Raw genomic sequence first — 22627 nt, 5'->3', positions numbered from 1 at the left:
ATTGACTCAAATTATGTCAATTAGCTTATCAGAAGCTTCTAAAGCCATGACATCATTTTCTGGAATTTTCCAAGCTGTTTAAAGGCACAGTCAACTTCGTGTATGTAAACTTCTGACCCACTGGAATTGTAATACAGTGAATTATAAGTGAAATATTCTGTCTGTAAACAATTGTTGGAAAAATTACTTGTGTCATGCACAAAGTAGATGTCCTAACCGACTTACCAAAACTAGTTTGTTAACAATACATTTGTGGAGTGGTTGAAAAACTAGTTTTAATGACTCCAACCTAAATGTATGTAAACTTCCGACTTCAACTGTATTATAACAAAATCAATGGGTCCCATGCCATCTTTTGAAGTTTTGCTTCTCCCGGACTGTCCAGTTTTTATTTTGGTGAATATTAGTTCTGAAATAATATCTTATTGAAATATATAGCTCCATTATCAGCTGGTATAGCCTACAGTACATTATCATTCCATTTCATTATTTCGTTTACCTTCATTTGCTTCCACTGTAAACGCCGTCACGGCCATGTGGTTGTTACTGAGGATCATTAGTAACAGTTGATAATATTTATTTGATCATATTTGATAATATATATACATCAAATTGATCAGAAATACAGTGTAGACATTGTTAATGTTGTAAATGGCTATTGTAGCTGGAAACAGCTGATTTTTAATGGAATATCTACATAGGCGGACAGAGGCCCATTATCAGCAACCATCAGTCCTGTGTTCCAATGGCACGTTGTGTTTGCTAATCCAAGTTTATCATTTTAAAAGGCTAATAATTGATCATTAGAAAACCCTTTTGCAATTATGTTAGCACAGCTGAAAATGGTTGTGCTGATTAAAGAAGCAATAAAACTGGCCTTCTTGAGACTAGTTGATTATCTGGAGCATCAGCAATTGTGGGTTCGATTACAGGCTCAAAATGGCCAGAAACAAATAACTTTCTTCTGAAACTCGTCAGTCTATTCTTGTTCTGAGAAATTAAGGCTATTCCATGCGAGAAATTGCCAAGAAACTGAAGATCTCGTACAACGCTGTGTACTACTCCCTTCACAGAACAGCGCAAACTGGCTCTAACCAGAATAGAAAGAGGAGTGGGAGGCCCCGGTGCACAACTGAGCAAGGGGACAAATACATGAGAGTGTCTAATTTGAGAAACAGACGCCTCACAGGTCCTCAACTGGCAGCTTCATTAAATAGTACCTGCAAAACACCAGTCTCAACGTCAACAGTGAAGAGGCGACTCCGGGATGCTGACCTTCTAGGCAGAGTTGCAAAGAAAAAGCCATATCTCAGACTGGCCAATAAAAAGAAAAGATTAAGATGGGCAGTCTGAGATATGGCTTTTTCTTTGCAACTCTGCCTAGATGGTCAGCATCCCGGAGTCGCCTCTTCACTGTTAACGTTGAGAGTGGTGTTTTGCGGGTACTATTTAATGAAGCTGTGCTAACATACTTGCAAAATATTTTTCTAATGATCAATTAGCCTTTTAAAATGATAAACTTGGATTAGCAAACACAATGCGCCATTGGAACACAGGACTGATGGTTGCTGATAATGGGTCTCTGTACGACTATGTAGATATTCCATTAAAAATCACCAATCTCCAGCTACAATAGCCATTTACAACATTAACATTTATATTTTTTTCGAAAACAAGGACATTTCTAAGTGACCCAAACTTTTGAACGGTAGTGTATATATATCAAAATTATATGTAGGCTAATTAAATCGTTAAGGAGCGGAGCGCAGACCAAGCCGTAACAGTTTGAACCCGACGCATGGCACAATACTTGGCTGTGTCATCACAGTTCCATGGTTAGTGCAGGCAACAGACAAGGGTATAGCCTACTATTGTACACTATTCTCCCTATTATAATTATATGTACACTAATCTTCCAACATTACCATGGGTTAAAGAACTGAATGTGGCAATTTTCAGAATGAAAAAAACCACAGTTCTTTCTTTTGTGTTTAAAGTCTCTCCTAACCTGTTTCTTTTGCATTATGCATAAATACTTTCCTAACCCTAAATAATGTACAAGATCAGAGTATTTTTAAATCTACCAATTGGTGCTGAAACGGAGACAAATATGGATATATTTAGATGCTTTCTTTCATTGATCTCTAATATTCTGAACCCTTTCTCTCCATATATTTTAGTGAGTCTGTGGACAAAATTCCAACTAAAAGGTACACCGTATTTAAAGGGATGGCTTAAGATAAATGTACTGAAAAGCCTATTGAATGAAAACTTCCAGAGAAAATCTGTTGGCCAGCAAGTGGGAGTGTTTTCAGCAGTTGAATTACATTTATTTAGTGCGCACAAGGGAACCATGCCTGCAAAGCCTGTTACGCACCTGCACAAGCTAAGTCTGAATACCAACTACTGAGAAGTGAGTAGGAAAGGCATGTGTAAGAAAGGTGTAATTTCCTAAGTCGGAATCGGGCCCTATGTGCATTGGGTTGAACATAGGCAGTAGAGCTGTTTAATAAAGATGCAGAACCACGTCAATTGGCAGCATTGTAGGGTGCAGGCTGCCAGCCAGTTACAAGACAAGACTTGTTCTTACATCTAGCTGCTTAATAATTCATCTAGGGAGTGAAACTCATTTAACCACAACACAAAACAACACATTTTCACTGATTCAAATCAGTATTGTAAATTAACATCTCCCTAGGCGTTGGATACTTGCCATTCTGGGCTAGGAGTTCCAAGTTCCACTTTCAACCAAACCAAGTTATTTGAGCCTGACCCCCCAAAAAATCCCTAAAAAAACAGCTGCCTCCATTTCTTACCCTTGCAAGAAGAACACTTGGATCGCAGGATGTCTCCAGTCTCCATGTAAAGTCCACTTCCCTAAAACAAACCCTGCACCATGGGGACACTCAATTAGCATAGCCCTAATTACTTATTATTGAGCTGCTCCCTAAATACAAAACGAGGATGGGTTTGAGAGAGTCAAATATTTGCCTCTGTGCGTAGAAGTGGCTGCCATATCATCCTTTTGTCCTAATGAGGGCTAGGAATTGTCAGGAACTCTATTATCACAATACTTACGTTCCGATATGATATGTATTGCGATTCTGCTGCAGAGAAACAAGAGAGAGCCATGAGAAAACAAGTTTTGGAGATAAAAGTGCTGAAAACATGTTGGCACAACATTTTAAAGATTTAAAAAGAAGATGGCGTACAAGCTATAGGATGAGAAATACCAGAGTTTTGGCGCAGCTACAACTGACTAACACTAGCTAGCGTTAACTACCTAACAAAAAATAAGAAAATATATATATACTTTTTTTTACAAATCGATACTTGGAGTCACAGTATTAATATAAAATTGGTAAAAATAATATTGCGATACTCTACTGTATCAATTCCCCCCCTCTATCCCTAGTCCTAATAGGCTACTTGTAATCCTTCGGTTTCCTCTTAATCCCAATGAATACTGGGCTACACATAGAAGGGCACTGGTCTGTAGGCAAAATTAGGATATGGCATAGGGGACGTGGATGGCGGTTAGTTGAGAGAATGGGTGATATTTTTTGTCCACAAAGCAGCACTAAAGACAATAAAATTAAATAATGTATTAATTTACAATGTTTGACGCAGATATTATCTCATAACTTTTCTTAAACAATTTTGGAGATAATTATTTATGTATTCGGAATCTTTGAGCTCTGCCATGTCTGTTGTGCAGACAGCAAATGTGGCCCAGATGAGAGACAATAGTCTAAAGATGGTTCGGAGGGTTAAAGATTAAAACACAATGGCACAAAAACCAAGCTCGCTGTGGACTGTGTAGCCGAAATGTACTTACATTTTCTTGTGGGGAGAGCACCCCTGTGTTCTGATTGGCTTAAGTTGGGAAGCCATTATCAACAGCCGACGAATATTCTAAATGTTGAATTGAATTGGGAAAGTCAAACACCCCTTGCCACCTGGTCTTCAATGGTGCGGGCAGCAGGTGATTCTGGGACATCATCATGTAGCTTAGTGATCACATTGAGCAATCAAAACCAAGCAATCAAATTCAAATGCTCCAAATAGATTTTGATCAAATGCAGGGAATTTAGGCCTAACTCTATGCGAGAGCTGATTGTACATATGGATAAAAATAAAGGACTTGACTAAAAGAAAACACATGAAGATTGGATTGTCTGTGTAGCAGCTAGTCTTTTTGAAGCTACAGTATGAATACTGTATTTATCCTTCCTCTGACTACACTACCTTATGCACTCTGCTCAATATTCCTCCACTGAATAATCTTCCCATTAGTGTTCATGAGAGATGCTTTATTGAAAAATGAACGGGGCATTATATTGGTAATATAGAGAGATGAACATGGGGACCCACAGTTATCTGGACTAGTAGGGCCTGACTTAAAGGAATAGCCCCCAGAATATCTTGGTCTACAAGTCATTAAGGCTTTTTTAAATGCAAAGTTAATGAATTCTCAAAGGAAATATAGACATAGGGGAGGTTACGTTACACAGTTTAAGAATCCACTGTGAAGAGTGTCTTGAATGTTAACGCTCCAGATTACCATTAGGTGCAGCTGAGCAGGTGAAAACCTTACTCCGTCCAAAATGTATTTGAAAAGTGATCCGCGAGTACCAAGACAAAGCGGATCTAGAGACGTTTCACGACAGAAAATGATTACCAAGAAACAAAGCCTGACATTAGCCTGCCAGAGTGTTTGGAGATGGAACCAAGCATTTATTTTATATCTGCAAACAGTGCGGTTGACTATGAGGAGTGGTCAGATATTCCCTTGCTTGTGAACGCATTGCTTACTGAGATGAAAACTGATAAATCAGAGCTGTCTTACTTGCTGTTCAGTCTAATCAGGGATCACTGATGACTGAAATGTTAATACCCCTCAACTCTACTGTGCCGCAGTGCAGCAGTGGAAACAGGATGTGCCTGGCCTGACCAGCCTCTGTGTGCCATTCATTTGGCCCACAGTATGCTCGCAAATTCAAGCATCATTTAAATATTGCCCAAATAAAAAAATGTGGGCGGTGTGTGACCAAGCTTGTTATGGAAAATGTGAAGAACCATGTGACGACCCGAGCTTCATCGACAAGACAAACCATCTGGAAATGATCACCCCAGTTACAATGTGATGTCACATTTAAGATCAATGTGAAAAATAGCTTCTACATGTTTCGGAAATGTTCCTCCTCCTGTTTTGTAACCGTGTTAATATGTGAGTGGACATGGGGCCTAAGAGAGCAGTGCAGTGGGGAAGGGGATGGGGTTGGCTCCTAATAGACCTGCTTAGCCTCTATGCTGATAGGAATAGGCAAGCCCAAGCTGCCAACGACACTTTGAATCAATGCTCCAAGGACAAAGGTCTGTGTCCCAGGAGTGACAAACTGATCATCGTTGACCAACAGACGACAACCCCAGCACGAGTCCCACCAAAGTGACCTTGCATGGCTCACAGTTCGCAGGTGACCTTCCAGAAGCAGAGGCAATATCACCATATTACTACACTGAGTGTACAAAACATTAGGAACACCTTCCTACTATTGAGTTGCACCCCCTTTTGCCCTCAGAACAGCCTCAATTCGTCGGGGCATGGACTCTACAAGATGTCGAAAGCATTCCACAGGGATGCTGCCCCTGTTGTCGCCAATGCTTCCCACAGTTGTGTCAAGTTGGCTGGATGTCCTTTGGGTGGTGGACCATTCTTGATACACACGGGAAACTGTTGAGCATGAAAAACCCAGCAGCGTTACAGTTCTTGACACACTCAAACCGGTGCGCCTGGCACCTACTACCATACACCTCCCGAGTGGCGCAGTGGTCTAAGGCTGTGCCACTAGAGATCCTGGTTCGAATCCAGGCTCTGTCGTAGCCGGCCGCGACCGGGAGACCCATGGGGCGGCGCACAATTGGCCCAGCGTCGTCCAGGGTAGGGGAGGGAATGGCCGGCAGGGATGTAGCTCAGTTGGTAGAGCATGGCGTTTGCAACGCCAGGGTTGTGGGTTCGTTTCCCACGGGGGGCCAGTATAAAAAATGATGTATGCACTCACTAACTGTAAGTCGCTCTGGATAAGAGCGTCTGCTAAATGACTAAAATGTACAAATGTAATACACCGTTCAAAGGCACTTAAATCTTTTGTCTTGCCCATTCATCCTATGAATGGCACACATACACAATCCATGTCTCAAGACTTAAAAATCCTTCTTTAACCTGTCTCCTACCCTTCAACTACACTGATTGAAGTGGATTTAACAAGTGACATCAATAAGGTATCACCCCTGGATTCACCTGGTCAGTCTATGTCATTGAAAGAGCAGGTGTTCCTAATATTTTGTACACTCAGTGTATAGTGGTACCCTTCTGAATCTGATATCAGTCAGTCAGTTGGAATCACTATCAAGGTTAGTTTGACTTTAACCATACATTTGTCTTTACTTTGCTTTTAACAAAGAGAGCACAATTGCTCTAATTCGGTCACTGCGTCTCTGGATTAAACACAGACCAGCAACTCTAGCAGCTCAAAGAGATGCATGATTAACCTAAATGTGTTAACCACTTAACAATAATAATCCAGACAGGGAGGGCTAGCTAGCTGTCTAAGGGAGGGTGACTTATGCATGAGAGGAGTCAGTCAATATGTGCCAGTTTAGCTGATTACATTCAGCATGACTCCATTTAGAGGATTAATCTTCTTCACACATATGCATGACAGTGATCTGCCTCATTGATAGTGTTCTGACCGTTCAGTATTTTATTAGGATCCCCATTAGCTGTTGCAAAACATGACATAATACAGAACATGAATAGACAAGAACAGCTCAAGGACAGAAATACATCAATTTTAAAATGGTGCACATAGCTACATATCAATACATACACACAAAATATCTAGGTCAAATAGGGGAGAGGTGTTGTGCTGTGAGGTGTTGCTTTATCTGTTTTTTTAAACCAGGTTTGCTGTTCAGGTTTGATTGTGTCTGCAAATTCAGCCAAATAGAATTTTGCCTCTTCGCTTCTCTCATATGCGTCTGGAAACCCCCTTTCATACCAAAGCCACATCCCAGACAATGTCCTAGCATGAGGCCCAGCGTCGTCCAGGGTAGGGGAGGGAATGGCAGGCAGGGAGGTAGCTCAGTTGATAGAGCATGGTGTTTGCAACGCCAGGGTTGTGGGTTCGTTTCCCACGGGGGGCCAGTATGAAAATAATAATGTAAGTCGCTCTGGATAAGAGAGTCAGCTAAATGACGTAAATGTAATGAGGCATGCTAGTGAGCAGTCAGATGTATTCTATTACCTGTTAAACTCTTCAGCATCCAGTCTTGACTCCTGTATGCTAAACTCTTCTTGTGACTTGTCGGACTAATAGGCTATAAGATTGTATAACCTGGTTTCTCCATACATTGACCAGGATTGTTTTCAAGGATTAGCTCACATGACAAAGCAGATTCGACTTGAACAATCACCCTGGCCAGTCTCTAATTGCCTGCCATTGATCTAATCGCCAACAGAAATATGTCTGTTCAGGACTTGGTAGCCAGAGTGTCTGCATAAACCCAATATTATAAAATATTCTATATTCATTCACTACCATCAACATTTCTTTGGAACACTGTAATTACACAGTGCACTTTCTGGGGCATTTATGTAGCTACATACAGAAGAAACAATGCCGGAGGGTGGATGCAAAAAAAACGTAAAGGTTGTGCTGCATAATTCATGCGCTGGCTGCTCCTTTTAGAAACGGCAAATTCATCAGAACAATGACGTTTGACAGAGGAGCCGCTGGTTGGCTTCACCTTGACCCACTCTTCATCAGCTCTCTTCCTGTGCTGCACGGAGGCATTAGAGTTCCCCAAAGCTCAGAGTCACCCCGGCACAACGCAGGAAACCGGACAGCGAGAAACTGCTCAGAGAAGATATAGGCCTACAGTGACAGCCGTGCTTTCACTGTTGCCCACTATTGATATTTCCTTTTACATCCAGAGTGCAGACACTTTACTGAGCAAAGCCGGCCCTACCTCCCAAGCCAAAAACTGCTAAAGTGCCAGATGGGAAATATGGGGGGAAAATGTCACCCAAACCCAGTGAATCTGACATTTTGTGAGGATCTTTCTTTTGTTGACAAGGGGTGTGAGGGTGAACAGAAGAGAGCACCAGGTGCCATTTCCACACATTCTGTAAACCTGATCCACCAGAAGGTTGCATTGTAATAACATTATGAAAACCGAAGCCTATATCTATCAAAAGGCACTGATTAAAAAGGTGGGTGATTTCAAAAGACCAGGGTACAAAGATTATTAAGGGTACAATGCCACACTGATCAAGGACTATCCATAAGAGCCCAACACACAATGGATTTCTGTTTTTGTAGCAGCTATACCAGCTGGGGACCACGCTCTATGCCCGTGGGGGACCACTCTTTTCTCTCTCCTTCAACCACTTTCATCAACCACTGGGGACGTCGTCCCTCAGTCCATCCAACTAGACCTCCTGCATGCCCTTCCCCCACTCTCATCACTCTCCTATCAAAGCAAGAGGTCTACAGCCCCAAGATGTCCAAGACAACAAAATAAGACATTGCACAATTTTTATTAGTCACGTGATCCCTCTGGACTATGACAACTCTAAACAGAAAGAAAAATGACTGGAGGGAGATGATTCATCTCTTTCCCAACCATCAGGGAAATGTGTGAGCAGGAAGAGGAGCTATACTCACTGTGGTGGCAGAACCAGGGTACTGGGCTGGACTTTGGGTCTTCTCTTGGCAGATGCCCCCATTTGGTTAGCTGAGCGCTTGAGTGACTGCTGGTTAAGAAGACTGGACGCCAAGCCAGCATGGTACTGCAACTATATGGGGAGAAAATATCAGAAAATAATAAAAAACATGCCATGTTTTAGAACAATAACTAGGCCTAACAGGAAACATGCGGCATTAGGGAGTAAGACATGTTCAGAATATATGGTCAATGCTGAAATCCAACAGCACCATACCTTTAACAACCCACAGAACCATTGGAACCATGTGGTAGGATATGTATCTACTGTGCGCATCCTGTTAGTGGTGAGGAGGACAAGGCACTTCAGACGACACTCTATTACAGGGTGGAGATCATCCTGTGCAGCTCTAAACCACATCACATCAAGCATACATAGTGAATAGCCAAAAGCTGAGTTAGTCTGGGTCTGTGATGTCACAGCTATTAGCAACGGTAGCAACTAGATACAATATCCTTTTAGCCAGCTACATTTGTTCGCAGCGCCGCCGTTTTTCAAACAAAGTCAACACAGCAGCCATTGCTAGCTAGCCAACACGACCAGCTAGCTGTACTGTAGCAGCTAAATACAATATATTTGTGCTAGCTAGCCAACGTTTAATTATTGCTGCGTTATGAAAGGAACTAGACACGGACACGAATTATCTGTTTAGTGTGTTAACACACTATTGGTAGTTTGTTGTAACCAAGTATTGGTGCTAAACTGTGTGTTATTGGATGCTAGCATGCTAGTTAGCTATGGCGTCATAGTTAGCTAGCTGAATAAAGTAAGTTGAGTCTATTCCTTGAAACATTGAACCGCTGTAGTTCACAACAATTCTAATTTCTAAAGTGGAAGTTGGGAGAGTTTTTATTCGGGTGGTTCAGTGAAACAATTATAGTTTCTGAGGTGGAAGTTGGGTGAGTTATATTTGGGAGTTTTGGTGAGGGAGGCCCTACTCTCTCCTTTCCCAGATGTTTAGTTCATTTCATTCCGATCTCCTCTGCATTATTGTAGCCATTTGCTACAGCCTGTCAACTATGCCTCTGCCTATCCCTGTTCTCTCCTCTCCGCACAGGCTACACAAACGCCTCACACCGCGTGGCTGCTGCCTCTCTAACCTGGTGGTCCCTGCACGCACCCCACACCTGGAGTTCCAGGTCTCAGGCAGCCTCTGGAACTGCCGTTCTGCTGCCAACAAGGCTGACTTCATCCCAGCCTATGCTACCCTCCAGTCCCTCGACTTCCTGGCGCTGACGGAAACATGGATTACCACTGAAAACACTGCTACTCCTACTGCTCTCTCCTCGTCTGACCATGTGTTCTCGCATACCCCGAGAGCATCTGGTCAGAGGGGTGGTGGCACAGGAATCCTCATCTCTCCCAAGTGGACATTCTCAATTTTTCCCCTAACCCATCTGTCTATCTCCTCATTTGAATTCCATGCTGTCACAGTCACTAGCCCATTTAAGCTTAATGTCCTTGTCATCTATCGCCCTCCAAGTTCCCTTGGAGAGTTCATCAATGAGCTTGACGCCTTGATAAGTTCCTTTCCTGAGGATGGCTCACCCCTCACAGTTTTGGGGGATTTCAACCTCCCTACGTCTACATTTGACTCATTTCTCTCTGCCTCCTTCTTTCCACTCCTCTCCTCTTTTGACCTCACCCTCTCACCGTCCCCCCCTACTCACAAGGCAGGCAATACGCTTGACCTCATCTTTACTAGATGCTGCTCTTCTACTAATCTCACTGCAACTCCCCTCCATGTCTCCGACCACTACTTTGTATCCTTTTCTCTCTCGCTCTCCTCCAACACTACTCACTCTGCCCCTACACAGATGGTAATGCGCCGCCGCAACCTTCGCTCTCTCTCTCCCACTACTCTCTCCTCTTCCATCCTATCATCTCTTCCCTCTGCTCAATCCTTCTCCCTCCAATCTCCTGATTCTGCCTCCTCAACCCTCCTCTCCTCCCTTTCTGCATCCTTTGACTCTCTGTGTCCCCTATCCTCCCGGCCGGCTCGGTCCTCCCCTCCAGCTCCGTGGCTTGATGACTCATTGCGAGCTCACAGAACAGAGCTCCGGGCAGCGGAGCGGAAATGGAAGAAAACTAAACTCCCTGCCGACCTGGCATCTTTTCACTCCCTCCTCTCCATCTGTTTCTGCTGCTAAGGCCACTTTCTACCACTCTAAATTCCAAGCATCTGCCTCTAACCCTAGGAAGCTCTTTGCCACATTCTCCTCCCTGCTGAATCCCCCCCCCCCCCCACTGATGTCAACAACTACAGACCAGTATCCCTTCTTTCTTTTCTTTCCAAAACTATTGAGCGTGCCGTCTTTAGCCAACTCTCTTGCTATCTCTCTCAGAATGACCTTCTTGATCCAAACCAGTCAGGTTTCAGGACTGGTCATTCAACTGAGACTGCTCTTCTCTGTGTCACGGAGGCTCTCCGCACTGCTAAAGCTAACTCTCTCTCCTCTGCTCTTGTCCTTCTAGACCTGTCTGCTGCCTTTGATACTGTGAACCATCAGATCCTCCTCTCCACCCTCTCCGAGCTGGGCATCTCCGGCGCGGCTCACTCCTGGATTGCGTCCTACCTGACCGGTCGCTCCTACCAAGTGGCGTGGCGAGAAGCTGTCTCCGCACCACGTGCTCTCACCACTGGTGTCCCCCAGGGCTCAGTTCTAGGCCCTCTCCTATTCTCCCTATACACCAAGTCACTTGGCTCTGTCATATCCTCACATGGCCTCTCCTATCATTGCTACGCTGACGATACACAACTAATCTTCTCCTTTCCCCCTTCTGATAACCAGGTGGCGAATCGCATCTCTGCATGTCTGGCAGACATATCAGTATGGATGACGGATCACCACCTCAAGCTGAACCTTGGCAAGACGGAGCTGCTCTTCCTCCCGGGGAAGGACTGCCCGTTCCATGATCTCGCCATCACGGTTGACAACTCCGTTGTGTCCTCCTCCCAGAGTGCGAAGAGCCTTGGCGTGACCCTGGACAACACCCTGTCGTTCTCCGCTAACATCAAGACGGTGACCCGATCCTGCAGGTTCATGCTCTACAACATTCGGAGAGTACGACCCTGCCTTACACAGGAAGCGGCACAGGTCCTAATCCAGGCACTTGTCATCTCCCGTCTGGATTACTGCAACTCGCTGTTGGCTGGGCTCCCTGCCTGTGCCATTAAACCCCTACAACTCATCCAGAATGCCGCAGCCCGTCTGGTGTTCAACCTTCCCAAGTTCTCTCACGTCACCCCGCTCCTCCGCACACTCCACTGGCTTCCAGTTGAAGCTCGCATCTGTTACAAGACCATGGTGCTTGCCTATGGAGCTGTGAGGGGATCGGCACCTCTGTACCTTCAGGCTCTGATCAGTCCCTACACCCAAACGAGGGCATTGCGTTCATCCACCTCTGGCCTGCTGGCTCCCCTTCCTCTGCGGAAGCATAGTTCCCGCTCAGCCCAGTCAAAACTGTTCGCTGCTCTGGCACCCCAATGGTGGAACAAGCTCCCTCACGACGCCAGGACAGCGGAGTCACTCACCACCTTCCGGAGACATTTGAAACCCCACCTCTAAGGAATACCTGGGATAGGATAAAATAATCCTTCTACCCCCCCACCCCCCCCTAAAAAAAAAAAAAAAAAAAACATATTGTAAAGTGGTTATCCCACTGGCTATAGGGTGAATGCACCAATTTGTAAGTCGCTCTGGATAAGAGCGTCTGCTAAATGACGTAAATGTAAATGTAAATGTTATGTCACCAAACCTTGAGATACTTAAACACAGCGCCAAGGCCAACGATGTGACAGTAATGTGACAGCCGTCAGATTAAAGTTAATAAAGGTAGAAATCTGACCTTGAGTTAAGTGACACATGACAAGTTGAAAGCGGTACTGTTACTACCAGAAACACCATGTATTATAATTTGTCCTCTGTTCTAGCCTGGAGCAGCACACACAAAATCGGAAAATTCACAAGAAAACATTATTGGCAGCAGAGCAGAGAAAAATAAGAACACAAGTGAGTCATCATCAAGTTTAATTGAGACACTGTAGCCGACTGTTTTCCCAAAGCTAAAACCCAAGCCTGACAACAATCTGCTCACTTAAAAAGGAGAAATATTTGGTTTGGTAGCCCAACTATATCCTCCACTCCTGCCCACACTGCCTCCCCCTCTCCTCCTGTCGTTGGTTTGGGAGCCATGAGTGGCAAGTAAAGCAGCTCTCACTTTGATGTAGAAGCGACAGAAGCCTGTCGGCAGCGCCACTCCACGTCTGATGAAACGGCGTGAAAGAGATGGAATCTATGCAGAATACACAGGTGTTAAAATCAGCGTCCGTCCTACAGCCCAACGGCTGGTGTCAAATGTGACAGTAAAGCCTAAAGAGACCAGCAATACCTCTATTTGATATTCCCCAAAAATTTAACTCAACGGTGTCTATTTTGATCAATCTGGATTTATATAATACGGTATGTACAAGCCTGATAAACACATTACTAATTTGGTAAGAATGTACAGGTATAATTAGCATTCTTTTTTATAAGAATGCACAACAAGTATGAAAAATGTACTCACTAACTAAGTCGCTTTGGATAAGAGCGTCTACTAAATGACTAAACTGTAAAATAAGCATGTATACTGAGTGTACAAAACATTAGGAACACCTTCCTAATATTGAGTTGCACCCACTTTTGCCCTCAGAAAAGCCAACATTCGTTGGGGCGTGGACTCTACAAGGTGTCGAAAGCGTTCCACAGGGATGCTGGCCCATGTTGACTCCAATGCTTCCCACCAGTTGGCTGGTAGTGGATCTCTACTCCGAGTAGCTCGTTCCATCTCGTCCCACTGATGCTCAATTGGATTGAGATCTGGTGACTGGAAAGGCCACTGCAGTAAGCAGAATTAACTGTCATGTTCGTGGAACCATTCATGGACAATCCTAGCCTTGTGGCATGGGGCATTATCCTGCTGAAAATCTATTTGCAGATGGATACACTGCTGTCATGAAGGGATGCACCTGATTTGCGATGTTGTTCAGATATCCTGTGGCATTTAAAGGTTGCTCCACTTTTATCATGGGGCCTAATGTGTGCCATGAAAACACACCCCACACCATCAGACCACCAGCCTGTTGACACGCGGCATGATGGATGCATGTACTCATGTGGTTTTCTCCATACCCTAGTCCTCCCATCAGCGTGAAACAGCAGGAACTGGGATTCATCAGACCAGGCAATGTTTTCCAATTCTCCAGTGTCCAGTGTTTCCGTTCCTTAACCCACTGCAACAACAGTTTTTTGCTGAAAGAAGTGGAACTCTGTAAGGTCGGCGGCTGCCATACCCCATTTGTGTCAAGGTATGACAAGTTGTGCATTCTTTTATGGGTCTTTGGGCACCAATGTTGTACTGGACTGTCAGCTGACTAACTGTAGCCCGTCTGTTGCTCTATACAATTCGTGTCAACCTCCTTTGTCCTCTTCCACAAATGACCCGTTTTCGACCACATGCCCGTTGGCTGGATGTCCTTTGGGTGGTGGACCATTCTTGATACACACGGGTAAATGTTGAGTGTGAAAAACCCAGCAGCATTGCAGCTCTTGACACACTCAAACCGGTGCGCCTGGCACCTACTACCATACACCGTTCAAAGGCCCTTCAATCTTTTGTCTTGCCCATTCACCCTCTGAATGGCACACATACACAATCCATGTCTCAATTGTCTCAAGGCTTAAAAATCCTTCTTAAACCTGTCTCCTCCCCTTCATCTACACTGATTGAAGTGGATTTAACAGGTGACATCAATAAGGAATCATAGCTTTCACCTGGATTCACCTGGTCAGACTGTGTCATGGAAAGAGCAGGTGTTCATAATGTTTTTTACACTCAGTATATAATAAATGTTTTATTAGTCAACTTATACTGAACAAAAATATAAATGCAACATGTAAAGTGTTGGTCCCATGTTTCGTTTCATGAACTGAAATAAAAGATCCCAGAAATGTTCCATACGCACAAAAAGCTTATTTCTCTCAAGTTGTGCACAAATTTGTTTACATCCCTGTTAGTGAGCATTTCTCCTTTGCACGATAATCCATCCACCTGACAGGTGTGGCATATCAAGAAGCTGATTAAACAGCATGATCATTACACAGGTGACCTTGTACTGGGGACAATAAAAGGTCACTCTAAAATGTACAGTTTTGTCACACAACACAATGCCACAGATGTCTCAAGTTTTGAGGGAGCGTGCAATTGGCATACTGACTGCAGGAATGTCCACCAGAGCTGTTGCCAAGGAATTGAATTATCATTTCTATACCATAAGCTGCCTCCAACGTCGTTTTAGAGAATTTGGCAGTACGTCCAACCGGCCTCACAACCGCAGACCACGTGTGACCACGCCAGCCCAGGACCTCCACATCCGGCTTCTTCACCTGCGGGATCGTCTGAGACCAGCCACCAGCTAATGAAACGGTGGGTTTGTACAACCGAAGAATTTCGGCACAAACTGTTAGAAACAGTCTCAGGGAAGCTCATCTGCGTGCTTGTCGCCCTCACCAGGGTCTGGACTTGACTGCAGTTCAGCATTGTAACCGACTTCAGTGGGCAAATGCTCAGCTTCGATGGCCACTGGCACACTGGAGAAGTGTGCTCTTCACGGATGAATCCCGGTTTCAACTGTACCGGGCAGATATCAGGCAACGTGTATGGCATCGTGTGGTCGAGCGGTTTGCTGATGTCAATGTTGTGAACAGAGTGCCCAATGGTGGAGGTGGGGTTATGGTATGGGCAGGCAGGCAGGCATAAGCTACGGACAATGAACACAATTGCATTTTATCGATGGCAATTTTAAGAGATACCGTGAGGAGATCCTGAGGCACATTATCGTGCCATTCCTCCACCGCCATCACCTCATGTTACAGCATGATAATGCACGGCCCTATGTCGCAAGGATCTGTACACAATTCCTGGAAGCTGAAAATGTCCCAGTTCTTCTATGGCCTGCATACTCACCAGACATGTCACCCATTGAGCATGTTTGGGATGCTCTGGATCGACGTGTACGACAGCGTTTTCCAGTTCCCGCTATTATCCAGCAACTTCGCACAGCCATTGAAGAGTGGGACAGCATTCCACAGGCCACAATCAACAGCCTGATCAACTCTATGCGAAAGAGATGTGTCGTGCTGCATGAGGTAAATGGTGTTCACACCAGATACTGACTGGTCTTCTGATCCACACCCCTACTTTTTTTTATTAAGGTAGCTGTGACCAACAGATGCATATCTGAAATCCATAGATTAGGGCCTAATGAATTTATTTCAATTGACATTTCCTTATATGAACTTTAACTCAGTAAAATATTTGAAATTGTCATATGTTGCATTTATATTTTTGTTCAGTGTATAATGTTATGGGTTTCTATGCAGCAATTTCTCAACAGGTTGAAAACTGTTGATATGACAAAGCCACACTTATGATACGTTTTAATGTATCCTGCATCATAATGCAGTAGGCCTATACCAGTATGCCACAAATAATTACAGGAGGCAGGAGCCAGGAGACAATAGATCAAATCAACAGCTAGAGAGCACCATTTCTCAGGTTCTCCTGGCTGCAGTGCAAACAGGTAGCAGGTCTCACCTGGACTGATTCCGCCAGCTATCCTCCGTTACATCACCTCACTTCTTTGGGGATTCGCCACAGGGCTCATGCACAGACAGAGCACTTAAATTGGGGCTCATATAATCCCGCAGCTCATTAATTGTTATTAAAATATTCCTCCTCTTAAACTAATTAGCCAAGATGTGCAGCTATGGAGAGCAGTTCACTACGCGAGAGGCAGACTACACAGCGCTCCCCTAGCTAAGTTTAACTGACCAAAGCAGCTGTGCTAACAGGGAATTATTTTAATTGACCAAGCCTCCTCTTCGTGGCTAATGAGGCTAGTTTGTTAGGCCTGGATCGTGAAGCAGCCCGGTGTTTCAGGAGCCCAGTGAAGCTCACCTTGAATGCCAAACACACTAAATCAAATGGATAGAAATAAATAAACAACATAAAAGCTGCAGAGCAGGTAGCGTTGCTTTAGCCCAGGGCTGTTCAAATACGGTCCTCGAGGGCCGAAACACTTCTGGTTTCTGTTTCTTTTGTTGTTGTTGACAATTTGTTGTTTTTATATATTGTTTTTCTACTTCAAAAACACAAAACGCCCACTATACAAAACATGCTCCAAGGTGATGTCCTCCAAATTCTGTCAAATCTCTCAGTTGTTTGTTTAACTTTATAATATACCATATCTAAAGGGATGTAACTAGATAGTTCTGTCCTCCAGTTTATTATTGAGGGTGAATACGAAGCTTTCCAATTGATGGCTATACATTTCTCTGATATTGATCACCAATATTTACATTTCCCAACAGACATAATCGTGGAGAAGGACGAATATAAATTTCTAGACACAATGAAATGATGACACATACATTATCCCAAAATTGTGTCAGTTTGTCACAGGACATGTAATAGGGTTCCTTTGTGCTTTTTGCATCTCCAACAGAGAAGTGACATTTCTGGGTGAATTACATCCATTCTGGCAGGATTGTAGTAAGTCCTATGAATTATTAACAGTAGTTTATTTCTTAGGTTGTAGGAGCAGGTATTAGCATTTTCACATATCTGTGACCAATGGTGCTCCTCAATTTCTTCATTTAGATCCGTTTCAATTTTTTCCTTATAGGTTCTGAACCATCAAGTAGAGTTTCAATCAACCCTTGATATAACTTGGCAACCAGCTCCTTTGGCGTAGCAGCTTCTTTCAGAATGTTTTCTGCGCTAGATGTCTTAGGTTCATCCAGATTATGTTGAAGCAATTGAATACGATTTCTGAGATATAAGAACTTAAAGGAAATCAGCCTTAGATAATCCAAATCTTTCTTGTAATTAATTGAATGACAGTTGAGATCCATTATAGGAAACATGTCCAAAATGTATGATGCCACTTTGGAACCAGGACTTAAAGGTGCTGTCACTAAACACTGGAGGTAAGGTGGGGTTATTCCAAATAAGGGTGCCTGGCGATTGGTTCTTTCCACCTCATGAATGCATGTACATTTTCCCAAATACAAATGGAATTGAGAATCATTTGATTGTCTGATTTTTTTCCTTCAACACCTTGGACCCGAAGTAGTGAATATATTTTACATCACAATGTATTACTTTTGTGGCTTTGATACTCCTCTATGCACAAGGATAGCCTGCTGTCCATTGTTTAAGTGAATGGAATTGTGCATCTCAGTAACACATCTTCGTAAGAGATAGTCCAAGAACTCCAGCTTTATAGGGGAAGTGTAAAACAGTAAGTTTGACTCGAGTTCTTTCCAATCCAAATGAAGTTGGAGAGCAGGCAATTTATTTTACTTAAAAGGTTACATGGAATTGAAACTGGCAGGGCGTGGAATAAATACATCAACCTTGGTAATATATTCATTTTGATTATGCTGACCCTACCTAACATATAAATAGGGTGAGATCTCTGAAGACATCCCGCTCCGTATAAATCCTGTTCTATCTGAGTGAATCAACTTTCGTATTTCCGTTTCTATGCAACAAGCAAAATACCTTACCAATGATTTTGTAATCCACATTCAAGAGTGACACTGGGCAGACGGATTCGCATGACAATGGATCCTTATTTATTTTTAAATAGGGTGATTGTAGCCAAACATAGTGAATGGGGAAGTGAATTTCTCTCTAGAGCTGCTGTGAGCATAAGTAGCATAGGCTTTAGCAATTTGGGACGAAAGTGTCTATAACATTGTACTTGGATTTCCCATTTTGTAGATTATTGATGGCTTCCAACAAGGTGAAGATGGGTGAAAAAACAAAATAATTTAATCAATTTTGAATTCAGGCTGTATAACTGGTAAGATGGCCTTAAGGAAATTGTCTATTTCCTCCTTTGAACATTTGTTTTCGGATTAATATAGGTGTGATAAAATGTTTTAAAGACTGGATTATTCTGAAATCAATTAATTGTTATGCTACCACCTGCACTTTTACCTTGCTCAACATATTGTTGCTTGGATTTAATGGCAGCAATCTTTGCGGGTGTTTATTGCGTTATATTTGAGCTTCAAAGTGTTCAACTGTTGAAGGATGTCAGCATTTCTATCTAAACAGTTTTCTTTCTAAGTCGTGGATTTTCAGTTCTAGTATTTCTAATTCTTTATGAGTCTTATTTTTTTATGTGAAGAGTAAGACTGATTTGAGAGCTTCCCAGACAACAGTTGGGCATACTTCATTATCTACATTTATTTCCAAAAACATGTCTATCTGTGTGTTGAGATATGAGGTAAACTCCTTATCTGCAAGTAACATTGTGTTGAATCACCAGGTCTTTTTTATTGGCATAGGAGGTTTGAGCTTAAATGTGAAGGACAATGGGCTTTAGTCCATAATTATTCTAAGAAGGCATTACACACAGTCAATTTAAGAAACGTTTACACATTTTTTTAAAGTCAATTCTTGAATATGAGTTGTGGACATGAGAGTAATATGAGTATTCTCTTTCAGTTGGATGTTTATATCTCCACAGTTCACATATCAACGAGATGGGTCTGTTGTGGTTTAATACCTTAGACATGTTAGGAAGAGTATACAGTTTAGTTGATGATTTGTCTAGAGTTGCATCCTGCACACAAATAAAATCACCCCCCCATATAATATTGCCTTACATTCAGTATAAGGTCATTAATGAACTTTGGGTCATCTTCACTTGGGCAATAACAATTCAGTAAAGTGACTTTTTCTTGTGCCAGATTTCCTTTTACCATTATAAAACGTCCATTTGGGTATGTAGTAATTTATGTTTTATAAATGAGAATTTATAGTCCTCTGGATCATGAGGAGTAGGTGGAGGACAATGTCAACCTATCCCAAGCTCGCCCAAACCTTTCACTTTCTATTGCCGATAGGTGAGTTTCTTGTAAAAAACAGTTGGCATTATTATTTTTCAAATAAGAAAATAACTTAATTATTTTGGCTGGTTGAACAATTCCATTGACATTCCATCTTAAGTATTATCCACAACACGTGATACTGAGACGGGTCTTCACATATTATTTTTGGTCTCATATTGACTCCATACATTATGTAAGGCGCTGATTCACTACATAAACGGCACTAATGAAAATAGTGTTGATCAAGCCTCAAGCTTCTTAGTGGGCATGTATTCACAAGACATACAAAAATAAACAAAACAATAAATCCTTCATGTTCCTCTTTCCCCTGGTCCCTGTTGATGATTCCCGCAGGAATCTGTCCTGTACTGTTGTAGAGGTGAGAGAGCGACCTTATTGGTGCCTGTAGTGGCTATTACCTTTAAGTGTTGGTCCCATGTTTCATGAGCTGAAATAAAAGATCCAAGACATTTTCCATACGCACATCAAGCTTATTTCTCTCAAATGTTGTGCACAAATTTGTTTACATCCATGTTAGTGAGCATTTCTCCTTTGCCAAGATAATCAATCCACCTGACAGGTGTGGCATATCAAGAAGCAAATTAAACAGCATGATTATTACACAGGTGCACCTTGTGCTGGGGACAATAAAAGGCCATCCTAAAATGTGCAGTTTCACACCACTTTATATCAACTTATGTATATGCCACTTATGTCTCAAGTTTTGAGGGAGCGTGCAATTGACATGCTGAATGCAGGAATGTCCACCAGAGCTGTTGCCAGAGAAGTGAATGATACTTTCTCTACCATAAGCCACCTCCAACATCATTTTAGATAATTTGACAGTACGTCCAACCGTCCTCACTACTGCAGAACACGTGTATGGCATCGTGCGGGCGAGTGGTTTGCTGATGTCAACGTTGTGAACAAAGTGCCCCATGGTGGTAATGGGGTTATGGTACGGGCAGGAATATGCTACGGACAATGAACACAATTGCATTTTATCTATGGTAATTTGAATGCTCAAAAACAGCGTGACTAGATTCTGATGTCCATTGTGAGGCCTATTTTTTTTTAAGGTATCTATGACCAACAGATGCATATCTGTATTCCCAGTCATGTGAAATCCATAGATTAGAGCCTAATTAATTTGTTTCAATTGACTGATTTCCTCATATGAACTGTAACTCGTTAAAAATCAATGAAATTGTTGCATGTTGCGTTTATATATATTTTTTTACATCTCATTCCAAAATCATTGGCATTAATATGGAGTTGGTTCCCTTTTGCTGCTATAACAGCCTCCACTCTTCTGGGAAGGCTTTCCACTAGATGTTGGAACATTGCTGTGGGGACTTGCTTCCACTCAGCCACAAGAGCATTAGTGAGGTCGGGCACTAATGTTGGGCGATTAGGCCTGGCTCGCAGTCTGCGTTTCAATTCATCACAAAGGTGTTTGATGGGGTTGTGGTCAGGGCTCTGTGCAGGCCAGTCAAGTTCTTCTACACCGATCAACAAACCATTTCTGTATGGACCTCGCTTTGCACAGGGGCATTGTCATGCTGAAACATGTAGGAAAGGGCCTTCCCCAACAGTTGCCACAAAATTGGAAGCACAGAATCGTCTAGAATGACATTGTATGCTGTAGCGTTAAGATGTCCCTTCACTGGAACTAAGGGGCCTAGCCTGAACCATGAAAAACAGCCCCAGACCATTATTCCTCCTCCACCAAACTTTACAGTTGGCACTATGCATTCAGGCAGGTAGCATTCTCCTGGCATCCGCCAAACTCAGATTTGTCCATCAGACTGCCAGATGGTGAAGAGTGATTCATCACTCCAGAGAATGTGTTTCCACTACTCCAGAGTCCAATGGCAGCGGGCTTGACACCACTCTAGCTGACGCTTGGCATTGCGCATGGTGATCTTAGGCTTGTGTGAGGCTGCTCGGCCATGGAAACCCATTTCATCTCTTTGATATAATGCGTGTGAAACATTGTTGCATTTTAACTTTAAATTGCCGGTTATTTTGTGTGCTGAAAGTGATAAAATATGTTTGCAATTGGAAGTAATAGCTGGCTTGTTTGTTTCTTGTTGGAACTACTAAATGGTTGTTTTTCTATTGTTATGATTGGGGTCTACTGGCTTATTATTTATTTGAGTGAATGGGCAGCTTATTCTTTAACATTATTTGATGCTGTGTTTGACTGCTGTTTCTATTGGCGCTCTCTTTCAGTATGCTGAAATAGTGGAGGCAGCACGCCTGTTTTCTTTGCTCTGACTCGCAGTAACTGTCCTGAATCAATAGTTAGTCCTATGTTTGACTGTTGTCTTCTGGAACTGTTTCTGTGAAACGATGTATGGCTTTTCCGCCTTCTATCACGGTGGCGTATGAAAGCATTTCTAACGGTTTATAGATTAGCCTAAACGATGCAATTATCCCAACAAGTTGTAATATGGCTTTTCCTGGCTTGGTTCCCCCGTGATTTACACACACCACTACTGTTAGTGTCACTGTTGTGTCCATGTGCTGTCTCTGTGTGAGTTGCAGCCCAAAGCACGGCTCAGTCCGGTTTGATTTTGTCATTTTAAAAAGCATTGCTTCTCCTGCACTAGAGTCTGCCCTAGTATAGTCTGACTACACAATATAATGTTGGACGCATTAAGTGCTGCTCTGTTTCTGTTCTTTTCTTGAGTTTTGAATTTGATTTGATGTATTGGAAATGTTTTCCCCAACTGAAGGCCTAGGTCCAATAGTCACGGTTCGCCACTGGGAGGAGATGCAGGGAGTTGTGGAGGTTGGGGACCTGGACAGGCAAGGAGACAGCTGGCTCTAATTGAATGGAATGGGTAGCAGGAGACTAGAGCTTGTGTCAGAGCTGAATGGAGAT

At 43.0% G+C, this 22627-nt stretch overlaps 1 protein-coding gene across 3 annotated transcripts in view; it reads right to left on the bottom strand.

Moving 5' to 3' along the window:
• The window catches only part of med27 (mediator complex subunit 27), a 113865-nt gene that overhangs the window by 65507 nt on the left and 25731 nt on the right, over positions 1-22627 (bottom strand). For all 3 annotated transcript variants that reach the window (XM_084176877.1, XM_084176876.1, XM_084176878.1), the window contains exon 3: positions 8730-8860. In XM_084176877.1, coding sequence (XP_084033003.1) covers positions 8730-8860 — 131 coding nt within the window. The remainder of the gene's footprint in view (positions 1-8729; positions 8861-22627) is intronic.

This window comes from Coregonus lavaretus (genome assembly GCF_964263955.1).
Source record: "Coregonus lavaretus genome assembly, chromosome: 14".
In the NCBI taxonomy this organism is placed as follows: domain Eukaryota; kingdom Metazoa; phylum Chordata; class Actinopteri; order Salmoniformes; family Salmonidae; genus Coregonus; species Coregonus lavaretus.
This window is presented reverse-complemented; position numbering and strand designations above follow the sequence as displayed.